The sequence below is a fragment of the Pleurodeles waltl genome, chromosome 11, assembly GCF_031143425.1.
Source record: "Pleurodeles waltl isolate 20211129_DDA chromosome 11, aPleWal1.hap1.20221129, whole genome shotgun sequence".
NCBI classification, from domain to species: domain Eukaryota; kingdom Metazoa; phylum Chordata; class Amphibia; order Caudata; family Salamandridae; genus Pleurodeles; species Pleurodeles waltl.
Window position 1 is genome coordinate 916,324,442 of NC_090450.1, and position 16,490 is coordinate 916,340,931.

A 16,490-nucleotide genomic window follows, 5' to 3' on the forward strand; every position below is an offset into this window, starting at 1 on the left:
TAAAAAAATAATTCGTAGTGCCATACTTTCATGACGTGCAAAGCAGACCTACCCTTTTAATAGCTGCCAAGTCTCCCACATCCTTGCATAATGTGCTTCTCCAGTCCAGGTGTTTTTCTTTGAATTCTGGGACTTGTAGTACTGCTTTATAATGGCATACACACGACTACAAGTCCCTGAATTAAAAAAAAAACATAGCCTGGAACAGCACAACATTCATGTATCTATGGGACTTGGAAGGGCTGCCTTCCCAGCATATTGCTTAGTTGTGTATCCAACTCTCTGGCCCAGATTCCCAAACTTTTAGCGTCGGGTTAGCGTTACTTTTGTAACACTAAACTGACGCTAAACTTTTTGGGGGATTCACAAACTAATGCAAATTGGTATTTGCGTTGGTTTGTGTGGCAAAGTAACGCAAAACACTGCTTTGCATTACTTTGCGTCAAGGGGGCGTTACATGGGTGGTACATGGGGCATACCTGTGCTACCCTATCCTGAAAGATGAGAAGAAGAGGGTTTAGTGCCAAAACCTAACGCAGCTGAAAAGCAGGCGTTAAACTGTACAGCACACATACAAAGTGGGAAAAGCATTTGTACTTGTCTAGGCATAGTATTTTGTACAGGAAAGATATCTTCCTGTGCAAAACCTATGCTAGGCTCACGCACACACCCTAGCACTATGGGACTAAAGTGTGTGCATGGTGCATGGTGTACGGCAGCTGAAATCAGCGCTGGCGCTAGGGAGAGGGGAGGAGAGCACCATTTCTATGTGAATATGGCACTCTCCTGCTCTCTCCTCGTCTTGCAGAGCAGCATTTATGGTTGCTGCACTGCACTGATTGACAGCTTTCAGGATCTGGGCCTCAGCTTTTTAGTGTATGAAAATACACACCCTGTGGTCCTGAATACTAGCTTTTGAAGGAATGCAATTACCCATAACAAAAAACAAGTTTATTCATAAAAAAATATTTTGTCCTGTAATTCCAGCTTTTCATTTTAGTAAATGCATTTTGGTGTTCAAACTTCAATCAGATTGTCATTTTCATTGTGTATTCACATGTACTACTGCTGCACATGGATAGATTCTGCCTTGCATCTCTTTGTGTCACCATATCATGTTGCGGATGCCCACAATGTGCCATGAATTAATACCATTACGTCAGTCGGAGCAATCATTATCCCCGAGCTGAGCACTATCAAGCTGTGGATTCCCAAAATATTCCAAGAATTACTGATATTGTGCCATGGCCACCATTATTCCAGTGGTGGATACCACCATGCCATGGGTACCCACTATATGCCAACAAATACCATCACTATGTCAGGACCAGCACTATGCAAGATGTAGGCACCATCTTGCAATGGGTGACTACAAGAGGCCATGAATTGCCAATATATTATCATGGCAAGCATTACACGAGGAGTGGAAGGTGGGTGCATCACACTACCCCACATACACAAGGTTGTGCACAAACACAGTCACACACGCAAACACACAGTGACACACGCACAGTGCTGTTTCTGGGAGCTGCAGTCCCAGATTTCAGACTCACCTTTCTATGAGCATTGTACATCAGTGATGTGGACAGTACAAACCTTGCAGGTCTAATAGGCTATATGTGTTCTATTACTTGTCTCTCCAAATCTCTAGAGGAGCTCTGCAGAGGCAGTTATAAACCATCAGACCCCTGGGCAGTGACAGGGGGAAAACTGAAGAGGTCCATCACCTGAAGGTCCTAATTGGCAAGTGTTATGCTATGTTCTTGATTTTCACATTGCTTTTGCCTGAAATCCCTCCTGAGATATTCTATGTTCTTACTTAGAACTTGTAATGGTGGGGGGGTTCTCTTTGCTGGCAGCTACCTGCTGACTGGCGAAGGGAGCACCACGCATGAGGATATGTGCTAGTCAATAAAGATGTTCTGTGCATATGGAAGAGTATGACGCATCATTTCAGCAAGGTGCCCTTGTCTTCTAGAAAGGTGCCTAGTAGGTTTTCAACCAAAAACACTAAAAGGGTTATCTAAAGTTTTGGTTGGTGACCCTCTGTCTGCCATGGGGTCAGAAGTCATAAATTCCATCACCATGGTGGATTACCACCTGCATATTTCCACATTTCAGCCTGCCTGGCACAGATCTACGCACCTTCAGCGGAGCTGATGTCACTGCGGCTCCTCTAAAAACACTGTAAGTTTGCTGAGCACCCATCACATTTAATGTAGCCGCTCAGCAAACATTTTTATTTTGAAAAACAAATGCACCTGTTACCCCGGGAACTTACTCACAAGGAGCCTGGGGGTCATTTTAATTTCATTTCTTTTCTGTTTGGGACTGCCAACCTTACCCTTGCAGTTCTGAACAGGCTAAAAAAAAGTATGTCAGAATGTTTGCCCTAACTGGGGCGTATTGTGTGAGGTACGTATACCGATTGCCCAATGTTCATGTGGCCGCTGGTCTAAGGTTTTCACCAGAGAAGCCAGCAAAGATTCCACCAGCAAAAAAAAACATGCCAGTTTGTCCAACTCTAAATAGAGAGGATGAATCGTATTTAGGTGGACAGGGTACTCTACTATGCGTGTAGTGGAGTATCTATGGATGAAGGCATAGTCCAACTCTCCGGGAGGTGCTGTCATCGCCCAGAGGGCTAGATGTGGTCACCTTGCTTGGGAGAGGTCTGAACAGGCTCTTGTATCTGATTTGTAAAGGTAGCCCCAGTGGAAAATCTAATTTTCCTTTGGCCATTCAGGTGCTTTGTCGTCCTTGTGCTGGATCTGCTGTGCAGATGACCCCAAAACTCTTGGCCAATCAGATGTGAAGGCATATAACCACAACGCTCTTAGACAATTATGTTTGACTGCATGCTTGAGAATTAAGTCCTCCGACTTGCACTGTAGATTACTGTACACATAGCGTTACACAGTAATTCTGTAAACCAGTTTTTGCTGTGCGCTTTCGCGAAAATGCCTCTTATGCTTACTGCACATAAAAATAAATATTTGTGGCCCACAACCACAGCTGTTGCTTCCATTACCCAACTGGAATAATGCTTTGCAAAATAATGTTTAAGGTGGGTGCATATGTTTTTGGACAGTGTTGTGCAGAATTGTTAGTCTTAAAACGTTTCCCCTTTGTAAGTCCAACAGACTTGGCCAGATATATTTGTAGGAGCTATTTTGACTCTATAGTAGTATGCTGAAGTAGTTGAGCTTGTAAGATTACAAAGTAACCGTCAGAGTATTAACATGTCCACGCATGTACACCTTGCTAACACTAGCGTAACAGTAGCCCCCACGGTGCAGGGGGACCCGCGCTCCAGGGGACCCGCCCTCCAGGGGACCTCCGATTACAAAGTAACCGTCAGAGTATTAACATGTCCACCTTGCTAACACTAGCGTGACAGTAGCCCCCACGGTGCAGGGGGACCCGCGCTCCAGGGTACCTCCTTAGCACGGTATGCTGCACTGACAGTGGTCCCCTGGCCTGGGAGCCCCTGACTGGGTGGGGGAGGGGGCACCTCCATGTACTCTGGCGCGGCGGCCCTTCAAGTTTAGGTACACCACTGCTTGCAGAGGGATGCTCAGACACACATGCAAATCTATCATACACATGTGGAGCTCCCAAGGGTACATCATCTTCACGTGAGCTTGGGTGGGACTCTGGTCCTTTGGGGTCAGTGCCCACAGTGTCGTAGCTTCGGAAGGGGTGGGGGCGTTTGGGGTGTGACACTTCCCAAATAAATGCATTCTTTGCTTGGTAGCTAGTCTGGGGGCCCTGAATCATCTGCTATCTCTGTGTTGGCTTTTATCACTGTGAGCCAAGAATGAAAAACAAAACAAAAACCTTTGATGCAAACGGGTGAGAGAGACAGATACTCATCTGGCGGCAGAATTATCAAACTGTGACCCCAGGTAACCTGGAATCATCAGCAGCAGCAAATGTTATTTGGGGTAACATAACTGGAATCAATACTAACGTTCTTGTTTCTCCAAATTGTGTTATCGTAGACAAATATTTTATTTCACAGAGCCTCCTTTTTATTTATAATCACATTTGAGAGCACTTGTAAATACTTGAGTTCAGGATGTGCGCTGTTCAAGCATGTGTTATATTCAGTGACGGCTGCCAGGAGGGAAAAGTGGCGGGCAATAACAAATAAATTTAAATTAAAACTTACCTGCCGCCTACCACCTTGGTACTTGCAGTCCTTCTCCTGGTCACAGGCTCCCAGACTCCCCATTGCCAATCTAGACGCTGCTGTCATGCTGGTAATACTATTACACAGCATGAGAGCAGCATCGTGATTGGGTGGAGCAGGCTTGTTTTGCACGTGCCAACTTCTCTCCATGCATCAGCCTGGAGACATTTAAGTGTGCTTGACGGTTTGCCCATCCTAAGACAGCCGGCCAAACCGTTATGCGCACTTGCAGTACCCGCCAATGCCAGTGCCCTGCAGATTTTCCTTGGCCTGACCCCAAGAGTCAGCTCTGACTCCTGTCATGTAAAATAAAGTGATAATAAAACTGCTTTATTATCATTTTATTTCACATGATCTTATTCTGCTGAGGCAGCGTGTCAACGCTTCTCTGCCATAACACAGGATCCGCTGCTGCTTATATTTGAGTTGATAGACTGTAATGTTGCTCCCTCTATTTACAAAAAGATTCTAGGCCACGTTTAGGGTTTACATGACTACAGTCTTGCCTGCTAGTCTACTAATGGCTTTGGCATTTGGGGGGGAAGCAAGCCATGAATGTGTCTAAAAACTATTACTTTTAATAAATGTCTGTCTATGCAGTGACGCAATCTGATGTACTAAGGTGAAACTCCTCCGCATGTTACAGAAATGCACTTTTTAAATTTTGAAGAGATTGTGTCATCTTTTTTTACATTATGTTTGCTGCATGATATGCATGTGAAACATTTCCATGGCTTGGCTCTTGCACGGACTCTTACAGCCAAGCTAGACCCACGGCCCAGCTCTGGGTCGGCCCACTGTTTTAATATACCTGCGCACCAGCCTCTATTTGGGACTTGGGCTTAGCACATGGGGCAGTTAGTCACTTGATAAAATCATTTGTAAAAGGTGAGGACTAGAAACATGAAGCCCTGAAGACATGCACCGTTTTGGCAACTTTACCCTCAAGGCTTCTTGTAGCAGAGACCAAGATCAGTGTGTGCAGTGAAAGTACATTTAAAATAAGTGATGTCAGGGAGAGACTTCAGGCCGTTGAGTTGTATGTGACCACAGTCATAAGTTCCCAGTGAGAACTACCAGGCCCAGGAGGGACTGGCAGGTGCACAACTTCAGCAGGGGTGTTTGGGGTGCAACACCCCTCTAATGCAGTCTTGGCTTGGTAGTTAGGTCTGGGGTCCTTGAGTCAGGTCTGCTATATCTGTGTCAGTTTTTCTCATCATTCTGATTTCACGAAGAAGTTTTAACTTTTTCTTTTTTTAGACTGGATCTTAAATATATATAGAGACTGGTTTACCAAAAAAAGTAATACATCTGCACCTATAGAAGTAGTCCTAGAATGGATTGTAATGTATTACATTTTGGAATTCACAAACATTGGCAGTAGTAGGTTTGGAAAGCTGCACCAGTCTCAAGTTTCCAGACCTGCTACTGGCAATCAAACACCCAAAGGGTGATGTAGTGAATGCTTGCAAATGGCCTAACAAATGTCAATAGCTCAAGGTAGCATTTTAATCCACTGATTTATACCCACTGTGCTACTCTAGACAGAGGCACACCTAATACAGACCTCCACTTATCCTGTTTTTTATGGAAACTGTGGATCCTGAACTTTAGTCCTCTCACACCACCACCCTGTATGCCACTGCTTTCTTAGTTTGGAAATTTGAGATGCAAGTCCCCCAAATCTCACTGACTAAGCTATGCCTCTGGGTGCCCATGTTGTTAGAGGGGCTTTTGTTGAATCTTGGTGACTGGGGCTAATAATGTGGATAAATGCTCAACTATTTTGAGTAATTTTGTGTTGATAATAGCTGCCAAGTGTGGTATGGGGGAGGCAAATCAAATTACATTTGGTTTCTTTTTCCTGCTTCCTGGGATGTGCTGCTTGTTACCAAATGTACCTTGAGGATGGCTTTCGTTGCTCCACGTAACTACTGCAGAATCTTTCTGTTTCCTTATTTTGTAACTCAGTTATCGCACACTATATCATAAGTTCCTTTTTAGACCCTGCACTATCTTTTGTTATGGGCAGCCCCAGTGCAAAGCCTATAGAGCCCAAATCAAACATACCTTATACTGTTTTGGTGCTCCTAGCAACTGTGCCTTAGTTACAGCCCCTCCTTGTGGCTGTATCCTGAGAAGTCTACCTACAGCCATCCCAATGCACTGCTGGCCCTGTCCACAGAGGTTGCCTCAGAGCTGGTGGGTCATGCTGTTGTCTTGTGTTCCCTGCATGTAATTTCTACCACTTACGTGGCATTGTCAACTGTGGAATATATCAGAAATGCGGAAATGCAATGATGAGGTGAACTCCTGCCGGTAATGAAGATTACACAACATTTCTGAATTGCATCCAAATTCTGAATGTGAATGTTTTTTTTATTTTTACCAGTCCGAAGTAGGAATAGCATGGTGCAGCTGCAGCAGTGGCACCAGGGCTAAAGGGATTTGGGAGCCCACTGCACCCCAATTGCAGACGTTTTTACTACCTCCTGAGGCCTGAATTAGAAAGAAAGCTTAGGAAACAGACTGCTGACCTTTTTAAGGTCTGGTGTTAGCCAAGACCTTTTGATCTATCTGTCTATCTGTCTGTCTGTCTCATGTATTTAACATAATATACTTATTACTAGGTCTGGCGTTAGGCAAGACATTTTTTTTAAAACTAATATTATATTCTTATATTTACTTACGAAAGGGGTTTTCAGTCAGCCTTCTTCCTCCATTGGATTCCTGCTGTGTCCCAGCAGCTCCCCAACATTAACATTTTACAAATGCTATGCCAAATCAAAGCAAACATTGACAAATCCAAAAGTCTGGTAGCAAATGCGATATCTATTGGTTTTGCCTCTGATTGTTATGCAATTCGTTTAACACAGTTTTATGGCGTTAAAACATGTGTGGGGAGTCTAAAAGTGATTTTGAACATTTCTATTGTGGCTTGACTTAACTGGAGTCTAACTTTCGAGATCAGAGTTTTGGAGGACCTTGCATTCCAATAAAGAGGACTGTGGCTGCAAGTCAGAGACACAAAGGGCCTTATTTAGAGTTTGGCGGACAGGATACTCCATCAGGTGGATATGTCGTCCACATTAATCAGGGCTGGCTTTAAAAATGGGCGTGCTGGGCCCAGCCACAGGGCGCCAGGGTTCAATGGGTGCATTCAGCTTACCTGTCAAGCAGCTTTTGAAGATTTGTTTTTGTATTTCAGGCTACAGGTGCCTGTTTATTTTTTACACGCTGTCCATAAATCTTTGTGTTCTTTCTCCGCCTTCCGCCTCCATCACGCCCCTACCCCTTGCCTTGGCCTGTCACCTTCAGTTTGGAGCTTCCAGAAAAGAGCTAGGGTTTGCCACAGGTGAATGATAGGAGAGGGAGGAGGGATAAAAGGTACAAGTGTCCGAAAGACCAGGCTTTTCTCATTTACACCAATAAGCAACACAAAACTGTAGCAGCGTTACTATTAAGTTGCTGAATAGTACTGCTGCCATATGCAGAGTTTAAAAGAGTGTAAGTTAAGCTTATGGGGCAGTGGACTTGGGGATTAACAGAGGACAGAAGGATAAATGTAGAGCACCAATTCTGGTTTCACCCGGGCTGCTATCTGTGCAAAGGCCGGTCCTGGCTGTATCAGAGCTGCTGTAATCTATAATGCACTTGTAATACAGCAGATGGGATGTTGACATGTTTGTGACCAGTATCCTGTCCACCAAGCACTATATAACGCCAAAATGGTCCACCTTGAGATCAGAAATATAGATGTTTGTAGCAAATATTCATAGCAATCACAGGATACGCATTTAGTTATATCGGTTGTGAGACAATTTATTTGACAATTCATTTGGGAGGCTAATATCTCCCTCCCTCTGCATCTTTCCCCTTTCTCTTATGTCTACTTTCACCTCGTCAGAGACTGTCACATCTCTCATCTTGCTCTACGTCTCTTTACGACATCTTTTCAAGAATGTCACCTATCCCACTGCTTTCTCTCTTGTTCATTTTCCTTTCACTTCTCTTTCTACCGTATACTCACTTCCTTGTCAGAGACCCCTGCTTCTCTATTCTTGCTCTGCCTACACCGCACTACACTCCTATCTATCTCATCCGACTCCAACCTTTCTCCTCGTATTCTCTCTCCTCATCAGACTGCCATCTTTCTCCTTTTGTCAGATCTCCATATCTCTCTTCTCTTCAGAGACTCTTATCTCTTTCACTTAACAAACTTTCAACTCTCTCTCCTTGCACTTTCCCACCTCACCTGGGACTCCAATCTATCTCTTTTTGCTGTTTGTCTCTGCCTGCCCCTGACTTCCTTCTCAGGAATATCCCCCATCTCATCTCCCTCACTCTTTTCCCTTCACTCCTAGGTGTGAGATGGGCTGGCATTTGGCCATTTACATTTTTTGGGGGTTTGAAAGAGGCCCGTACACTGTGGGGGTCCCCATGTAGCTTTGGAAGAAAAGTCAAATAATCTGTGTGTGGCCCTAGTCCGTTCGAGGCCCACCTTCTGTTGCAGGACAGCACAGTAGAGAGAAAACAGAACTTGGGGTAATCTATGTACCAGGCTGCCCCTCTTCCGTTGTGTAAGCAAGATACACAAAGGCAGATCAGCACAAACAAGGGAACATAATGTAACAATGTATGGGACACAGTACTCCCAGATTATCCATCAAACACCATGGCACACATTTGTAGGTCAATCCTACCAGAAATAGCAAGCTGCCTGGTTGCAAAAACCTACTGTCAGCTTGCCAAGAACGTACATTGGACTTAGTCTGCCCGTTCTGCACCATTGGTTAGCTTTATTATCACTCTCATTTGCTTGTTTCTTTTTTGATGGCATGCCTTGTCAATCTTGTGTTTGTCTCTCTCCTGCAGCGTCATTTGCATAGGGACATGGCCCCATTCAAATGAGGGAATCTCTTTGCCGGTGCTCCTGTGCTGTATTATGGACACAGGAGCAAAGACAATGAAGCCCCCTAGATAGTGTAAAAGGGGTCACATGGTCCCTCCAGACATCCCCTTGGGATGGATGCAGTCGCTCACTGCACCTGCTGGCAAGGGGCTCTCTCCCCTGTTGTGAAGGTGCAGGCGGGGTGCTGTGTGCTCTGTGCTCTGTGAGCCACGGAGCAGCTTTGAAGAAGATGCTCTGTATTTCACTTGAATGCCCTGCCCCCAGGGCAGCACAAGTTCACAGCTGCCCTGAAGGCAGCACATTCTCTGTAAGAGGGTGCACTTTCCCTGCTTGCATATGGCAACTATGTCACAAACAGGAAAAGTGTGCCATTTGTGTAATTAGGGCCCAGATGATCTGGAAACATTCACACCCAAGAACTGGACCAATCACTCTCAAGGATGGTAGGCCCCACCACATCCACTACAGTCTCTCATTCTACTTCATTCCCCTTCAGGCATAAGTGCAGCTACACAAGTGTGTTCCACCACAATTACAACACTTCCTACATCATCCTCACTCATAACCCACAGACTTTGGACCACACACAATAAATTAAAATAACGCTCAATCATTCTATCCATGACTCCTTTTGGCTCCACAACTCGTTGAAGCACAGAGACTAATGTCAAGATAGGAGGACCTCTTTAGTCCCCACACACAACCCCATATCACTTTCCTCACAGGCCACACTGCACCTCTACATTCCTTCAACCAAATATTACCAGTGGTGTACGCTATTTCTGGTCTACTTAAGTGCATTAGCATCCCATTGAGCATATCTGAGCACAGAAACTGGACAAGGAAATACAAGATTGGAGCGTGCCCACAGCAGCAATGGGAAAGCACTAAGGCAAGTCCGCATTACAGCAGCCAGAGGAGATGCTCTTAGTAGAATTCACAACCAGCCACTGGCTCCGTAATCTCTAGGGGTTGTGTGCCCACTCCTCTTACTACTCCAATTCATTTTCTCCTCAATCACTTAGCGCTCATTTCCAGCTAGGTAGTGCACCAAAGGCAACCTTTGGGAAAAAGGCAGAGGTAATGGTTGCTCTTTGCACAATCAATGGGGTAGAAGATAGACTAAGTATGTTTTTGTAAAATTAATCAAACCCCCTACAGTAACACAATTAGGACACAACACTGGATTCCAGGCCATAAAAAACAGAATGTATGTTATTCTGAAACTCCCTTGCTCCTGATTTAAGAACCCAACCCTCTTTCTAAACCGTCAGGAAACAATGTAAGACTCACCTGTTTAGGTTATTCCCAAAATAGTCTGAATATATATTTCAATTCCACTAATTTGTTAAACTAGACACCTTAAAAATGTTACTTGTTACAGTGCTATAAATAACCATTAAATAATAACTATATATAAATATGCTGGTCAAGGTAAGAGTTCTGAATGCATTATCACAAAAACAATACATTTGTATAAAGAAGCTCTCAAATCGATTAAAAAAATGTATAAAACCGTATTTAAAAAAGCATAATACACAATAAAATGTAGGAGTTTAGTTTTTAGAGTCTCTGAAGTAGCCTGCATCTCTAAACTTTTCACAACTATTAAAATAAATCTTGCTGCCTGTGCTTGAATTCTATTATTATGGTTTTTAAAACACAGTTCAAATGTAGCACTAACTACCATCATCCCGTAATTGGGAAATAAACTTTTTAAGAACTGTTTTCAAGGGAATCATGATAGATCACAAAACAGCATTACGTGGATTAAAGCTACTGCAGTTATATGACTTAAGCAACAACATTTAGCTGATCCATGATTGAAAATTCAGGATCTACTGATCTCAAGAATCAAATGTAATGTAAATCTTAGCCTCACACCAGAATGTGTACTTGCTGGATCAAGATTATTATCAAAGTAGCACCGTTTGGATGGAGGTGAATCGGAAGAAAATTGAGCAAACAGTCACTTTTTAATTTTGCAAATGTATTGATATTAAATTATATGAAATGAAATAGTATTACCTTTCCAATATAATTTAGCAAATTTATAATGTAATATAAACAAATACGATCTTTTTAGTGAATGGGAATTATTGAATTTAACTCAATGCAAAAGCGAGCCATGAGAGGCAACATGGCTTGAAAGAAAGGAGGGACCAAAACCTGACAGTGGTTTGGGAGGCAGAGTATTAATGTGGTCTGTCCTATTTAATTGGACACATTTCCTTCCCCATAACTTCACTTTCCCAACTTGCCTTCTCTTTGCCTTTATATCCCATTGCTATCCAATTGAGGGACAAGCTATGGGGGCGTCCTTCATTTGCAATACAAAAATTAATTGAATGGTAAATCGTTCTTCACCCTAGTTCAAAACTTGTTAGATTCCATTGATAACACAGATCAGCACTCCTACCACCATTGAAAGTTCCAAATCAATGGGCTTCATTTTTGATAACTGACTCAACATTTAGAAACACAATAGTAACACGGCCAAAAATGGCTTAGACGTTTATGGGTAATTAAACCTTTTGTTTACCAGAACTTCACCTAAAAGAAGTATCAAAAGGCTTGGTGCTTTCCAGATTAGACTATGAGAACTCCATGTCCCCTGGAATTTGGAAAATTCACCTTGCTCAACTCAAAGCCACCATGCATGCAGCATCCCGGCTCATCCCGGAATATCCCGGAATCTAAACACTTTTACCATGTTAATCCTGTACTGATCTTCTTGGGCCGGCTCTCTATTTGAGCCAGATATGCATAGACAAGTCTATAAATAGTCTCTGAAGACTTCCATTATGTTGCTAAGAAAGTGAAGTTTTGAGGAGCTCTAGCCAACTGCTCGATTGGATACTCCCACCTCCAAAATCTAGAATTACATTCCTTCTGCTATTTTCATCAATGCGTCATTCCTTGCATTCAAAAGAGAGCTTTAGCAGCTCCTGCTAAATTTTCACTTCCGTCCCTGTTCTCTCCTTTGAAGCCTGAAGCTTGTATTTTCTAGCGATAGTTTTGGAGCCTTCTATCTTGGATTGTGCACGTAACTCCATGCTTTCCGCATACTACTCTGCATATATAGTACAAATACAAGATTCTCTCTGTTTGATGGTACATTTATCATCCATGTAAATAGTTTTGTATGCAGCACTGTAGATCCTAGCTTTATATTTGAACTTGAATTTTCTATTCTGCGCTTTAAGGCTTGTATATTTGATCTGTCATGCACCATACTTTGTTCTATGTAAAGAGCTGTGTTGCTCCTGGGCCATGTATGTCCTTACAACAAAACTCCATAAATAAATATTCAGTAAAACATGGAGCAGTAAATGTCATACTGAATAAAATTATGGTGGGGAAGAGTAGCAAAGGCATACATCCACTAGTGTCTCATTTCTTCATATCATCTTCTCCTCTTGATACGAATCCATGAACTCACCTCCTTATATACTTTGCGCTATGCAGCTCCTTTGGTTTTTTTCACTTCCAGTTCCCTCTTCCTGGCTGACATGGCTTTGGATGTAATTTTCCAGAGTGGGCAAGAATGGAGTGGGCGGAGCTTATGACCCGCTGATTGGTTGCTCTGACATGTAAACTTTGGGGCACTGCTCTCTAGCTGCCACCCTTAAACTCCTTAAACTCTCTATCAACCCCAAATAGGGTTGTCACTTGACCTATATTTTACCAGCCTGACCAATATTTCCATATCAAGACAGGTAAAAAAAAATCAGGAAAATAACTGTGATATTATTTTTCTATGAAATTATAAACTTAAAACAATAAATTCAAGTTGAAAACGTCAAAATAATTTGAATGATGTTCACACTATTCATAATCTTTTTTAAGTAAACTGCACCATAATGGCTATGTTAAAAAATAATAAATAAAGAGGATTTATATAAACTGCTGTCGAAGTATCAGCTTCCGGGCTTTCAAGAACCTTATAATACATGCACAAGTGGTAATGTTCTCTCAAAAAGGTAGCAACCATACAAGCCCTTGATTAGGCGCACAGCTTTCCTTGTCATTCACTTTCTGCATCCCACTAATTTCCCTATATGACGTACATATCTCTTTTCCGGTCTCTTCCTCTGCTGCCTCCTGAGGGCTGTGCCTAGAAACTATTTAGTTTGTAGTGTGAGCTTACTACAAAAAGGAAGTCAGCAGACGTAAAATATATTTTGTGTAAGGAGAGTGTGGATTAACAATCATCTTAAAATCTGTAAGATAGTGAACATATTACACCATACAAAGATATGAAGAAATGTGACATTATGGGCCTCATTATGAGGTCAGATTGCCAGGGTTCCACAGTCTCTGCCGTGATCTGTGATCCCGATGGGATAACGGCAGATGAAGGTCTCAATCAGCCTGCTGATTAGGACCTTGTTGTCCGCCAGGCTTTCTATGGCGGTTTTACCACCATGAAAAGGCTGGTGAAGAACAGATGCTGGGGGCCATGGTGGGCCCCTTCACTGCCCACGCATTTGGCATGGACAGTGTAGGGGTTCCCATGCCGAGCACCATTGCAATGTTCACTGTCTGCTTTGCAGAGAGTGAGCATTGTGAAGGTGCACCCTGCAGGTGAGAGCATTGCTGCCGGCTCAGTTTCGAGCCAGAGATAATGCTGCCGTCTGTTTACCTTTAGGCTGGCGGGCAGAAACCTCGGTTTCTGCCTGTCACCCTAGCGGGAAACTCGTAATAGGTCCAGCGTGGTGGTCACCAGAAAGGAAGCAGTCACCCTGCTGGAGTTTGGGGGACGGGTGTTCCCATCCGCCAAACTCATAATTAGGCCCTTATTTTTTTGGATGATGCTAACATTTAAGATTTTACAAAGGAAGTATCTTGATGTGCTTATCAACTGACCGCCCATTGTATAATGTCAACTATGGTATAAATTGTTTAAGAATACCGCCTTACCTTTATTAACACATTATCGAAGCTTGTAGGATTCATGACGTCGTAGCAAATTAATACTATGTTTGCATTCTGATATGAAAGAGGGCGCAGTCTATCATAATCCTCCTGACCTGGAACAAAAAAAAGCAGTGCTTGTGAGAAATTACAAGGGCCATTTAGCAATCTACACACCTAAGACAAATTGAAGACTTAGGACTATGTTATTTGTGTTCCAAAGAAATGGAGCCATCATCCTGGACAGACTTTGAAGATTACACAGTCATTCACATGACTTGGGATGGGACAATAACTAACATTTTTGCCTGAAGTTAATACTTAGTGACCGTCAAGATGTCTACACAGAACAGCTGCAAAAGGAAAAGGCTTTGGAGAAGCTCAGATATTTTTTCCAAGCTGTGACTGAGCAGCTCCCAATACCTACAGAAGACCCACTTTTAAGTGAAGACTGAGTCCCCAAATCTCTGGAGTACTGGATGCGACATCACACACACACTTTCATCTCCAATGACATGATGGGAAGTGAGGTCATATGACCTTTTCCCTTCAAAGGAAGGAATATTCCATAAACTTTGTTCTAATTACATTTTAGGAAGTGACTTCATTTGAGAAAACTACAAAAGGTGTAAGACAATTAAAATAATCCAAAAGTTACTTATGCAACCTATTTTAGTAATGATCCATATATATACTAGCATGCTACCACTATGCGATAAGGGTGTAACATTAATAGTCCAGGGGTGCACCCATTTGATACCCAGGTAAGGCAATTACTTGTCCAAGTAGAACATGTGTGTTGGGTACCGCCTCAAATTCACAGACGCATCCACCAGGTGCGGCTCATCCGGCAGCAAGAGCTGCAAAGAATTTACTATGTAAATAAACTATGTTTATTATCGATTTTTAGTAAAAGAGGCGGGCCCACAGGCTGTGATGAGCACTGATGGGAAGTGCACAGCACTCCCCCTCATTGCGCATGTATATTTGACCGGCCATCTCGGGCCCAAACACACATGTGCAGTAGGCTCTCTCCAGCCTGGCACTGTGTTGCCAAGCTGAAGGGAGCAGGCACAGGCTCTCAGTCTGCCTGGGAGCGCACTGGCTGGGCGCTCCCAGCCAATCCTAACACTGCTCTGAGCAGCGTCAGGATTGGCCGCAGGGCAGGGTGGGAGCCTGTGCCTGCAGACTGCAGGAGAGGAGAGGAGTGGTGCGGTGGTGGCGGCAGCGGCAAAACAGGTAATTCCCCACCTATGCGCGCCCCTATCTAGCACTGCAAGCCGCTCCTGCATCCATCACATGCCCATGGACTGCACTAAATGCCCACACAAAGTCCTGAATGACCAAGCACAGCAGTCATAAACCGAGGTATATTGTTATAAAGTGAAGTGGCCGTAATTTGAGGAGAATTTATTTATTAAGCTTCTTACAGGGAATGTTCCAAGGGAGGAAAAGGAAAAGGAAAGGGTAAATCGGACTGGACCAAGGGAAGGTAATAGGTAATTACATATATCAAGTGACATAAATAAAGGGGCCCAAATATAATTTACAGAAATCTTGATCAATTGGTTGTAGATTTTTAATGAATATCTCTTTTGGGGAGAGAGTGTTTGTAAACAATGATCAGGACACACAACTTCTCAAGCCAAATTTAGGCCACAATATTCTGGCGCACTATATCCTTGTATCATCTACAAAGCTGATAATAAGAGGCACGCCGTTTATGTGAAACCCATGCCACAGCTCTGGGGATTTGCTCTGCAGAGCTATGTGCAGTGTCCTCACCTCTGTCCACAGGCAGATGTGTTTGTTTCACTGTTAGCACCCAATCTCCAGCATCCCCACCCTTATCCCCCCACACAGCATTCCAAGACTTTTCAGCACTGTTAAGGTTGTCTCGGACTAATCTAACAACACAATTAATAAAGAAACCCTTAGAAGAAGGGTGGCCTGTGTAGCTAAGGAAGTGAAAAAGACATGGTGGAACGTCATGTGTGGTTGTGTTCTAGAGTGAACATAGCTGCTGGCCTAATTAGTAAGCAGTCTCAATCCAAACTAGATTTCCTACTTTCCATCTTGTAAGATTCGAGCAGGAAAATAGGAAATGACACCTGGGTGTGACAGTCCTCTATCCAGTTCTTAAGGACTCAAGACCAAATGCATTGCTGGTGGTACATCACATTTTCTTGGTCTGCACCACCACAAACATGGACTACTGGGATGAATGTGTTTCCATGGCATGATAAGCCACTAATCCATCTCTGAAAGGAGTCCCTGGCACGCCTCACTCCCGTGGGATTTTCAGAACGCTCAGCTGGTGATGTATGCCTTAAGTTTAGAAGAAATTGTATGGAAGAAACAACATCAGAGTCCGCTCACATTGTCTATCATGAGCAAAGCTCGACACTGTGATAGGATTTCAGGCCACAGTCGGTCACTTCAGCACAAAATAATCTGACTCATGTC

General features: G+C 43.3%; 1 protein-coding gene across 1 annotated transcript in view; it reads right to left on the reverse strand.

The window, feature by feature from the left end:
• The window catches only part of RHOF (ras homolog family member F, filopodia associated), a 148,971-nt gene that overhangs the window by 16,587 nt on the left and 115,894 nt on the right, over positions 1 to 16,490 (reverse strand). The window contains exon 3 of the mRNA XM_069214913.1: positions 14,031 to 14,140. Coding sequence (XP_069071014.1) covers positions 14,031 to 14,140 — 110 coding nt within the window. The remainder of the gene's footprint in view (positions 1 to 14,030; positions 14,141 to 16,490) is intronic.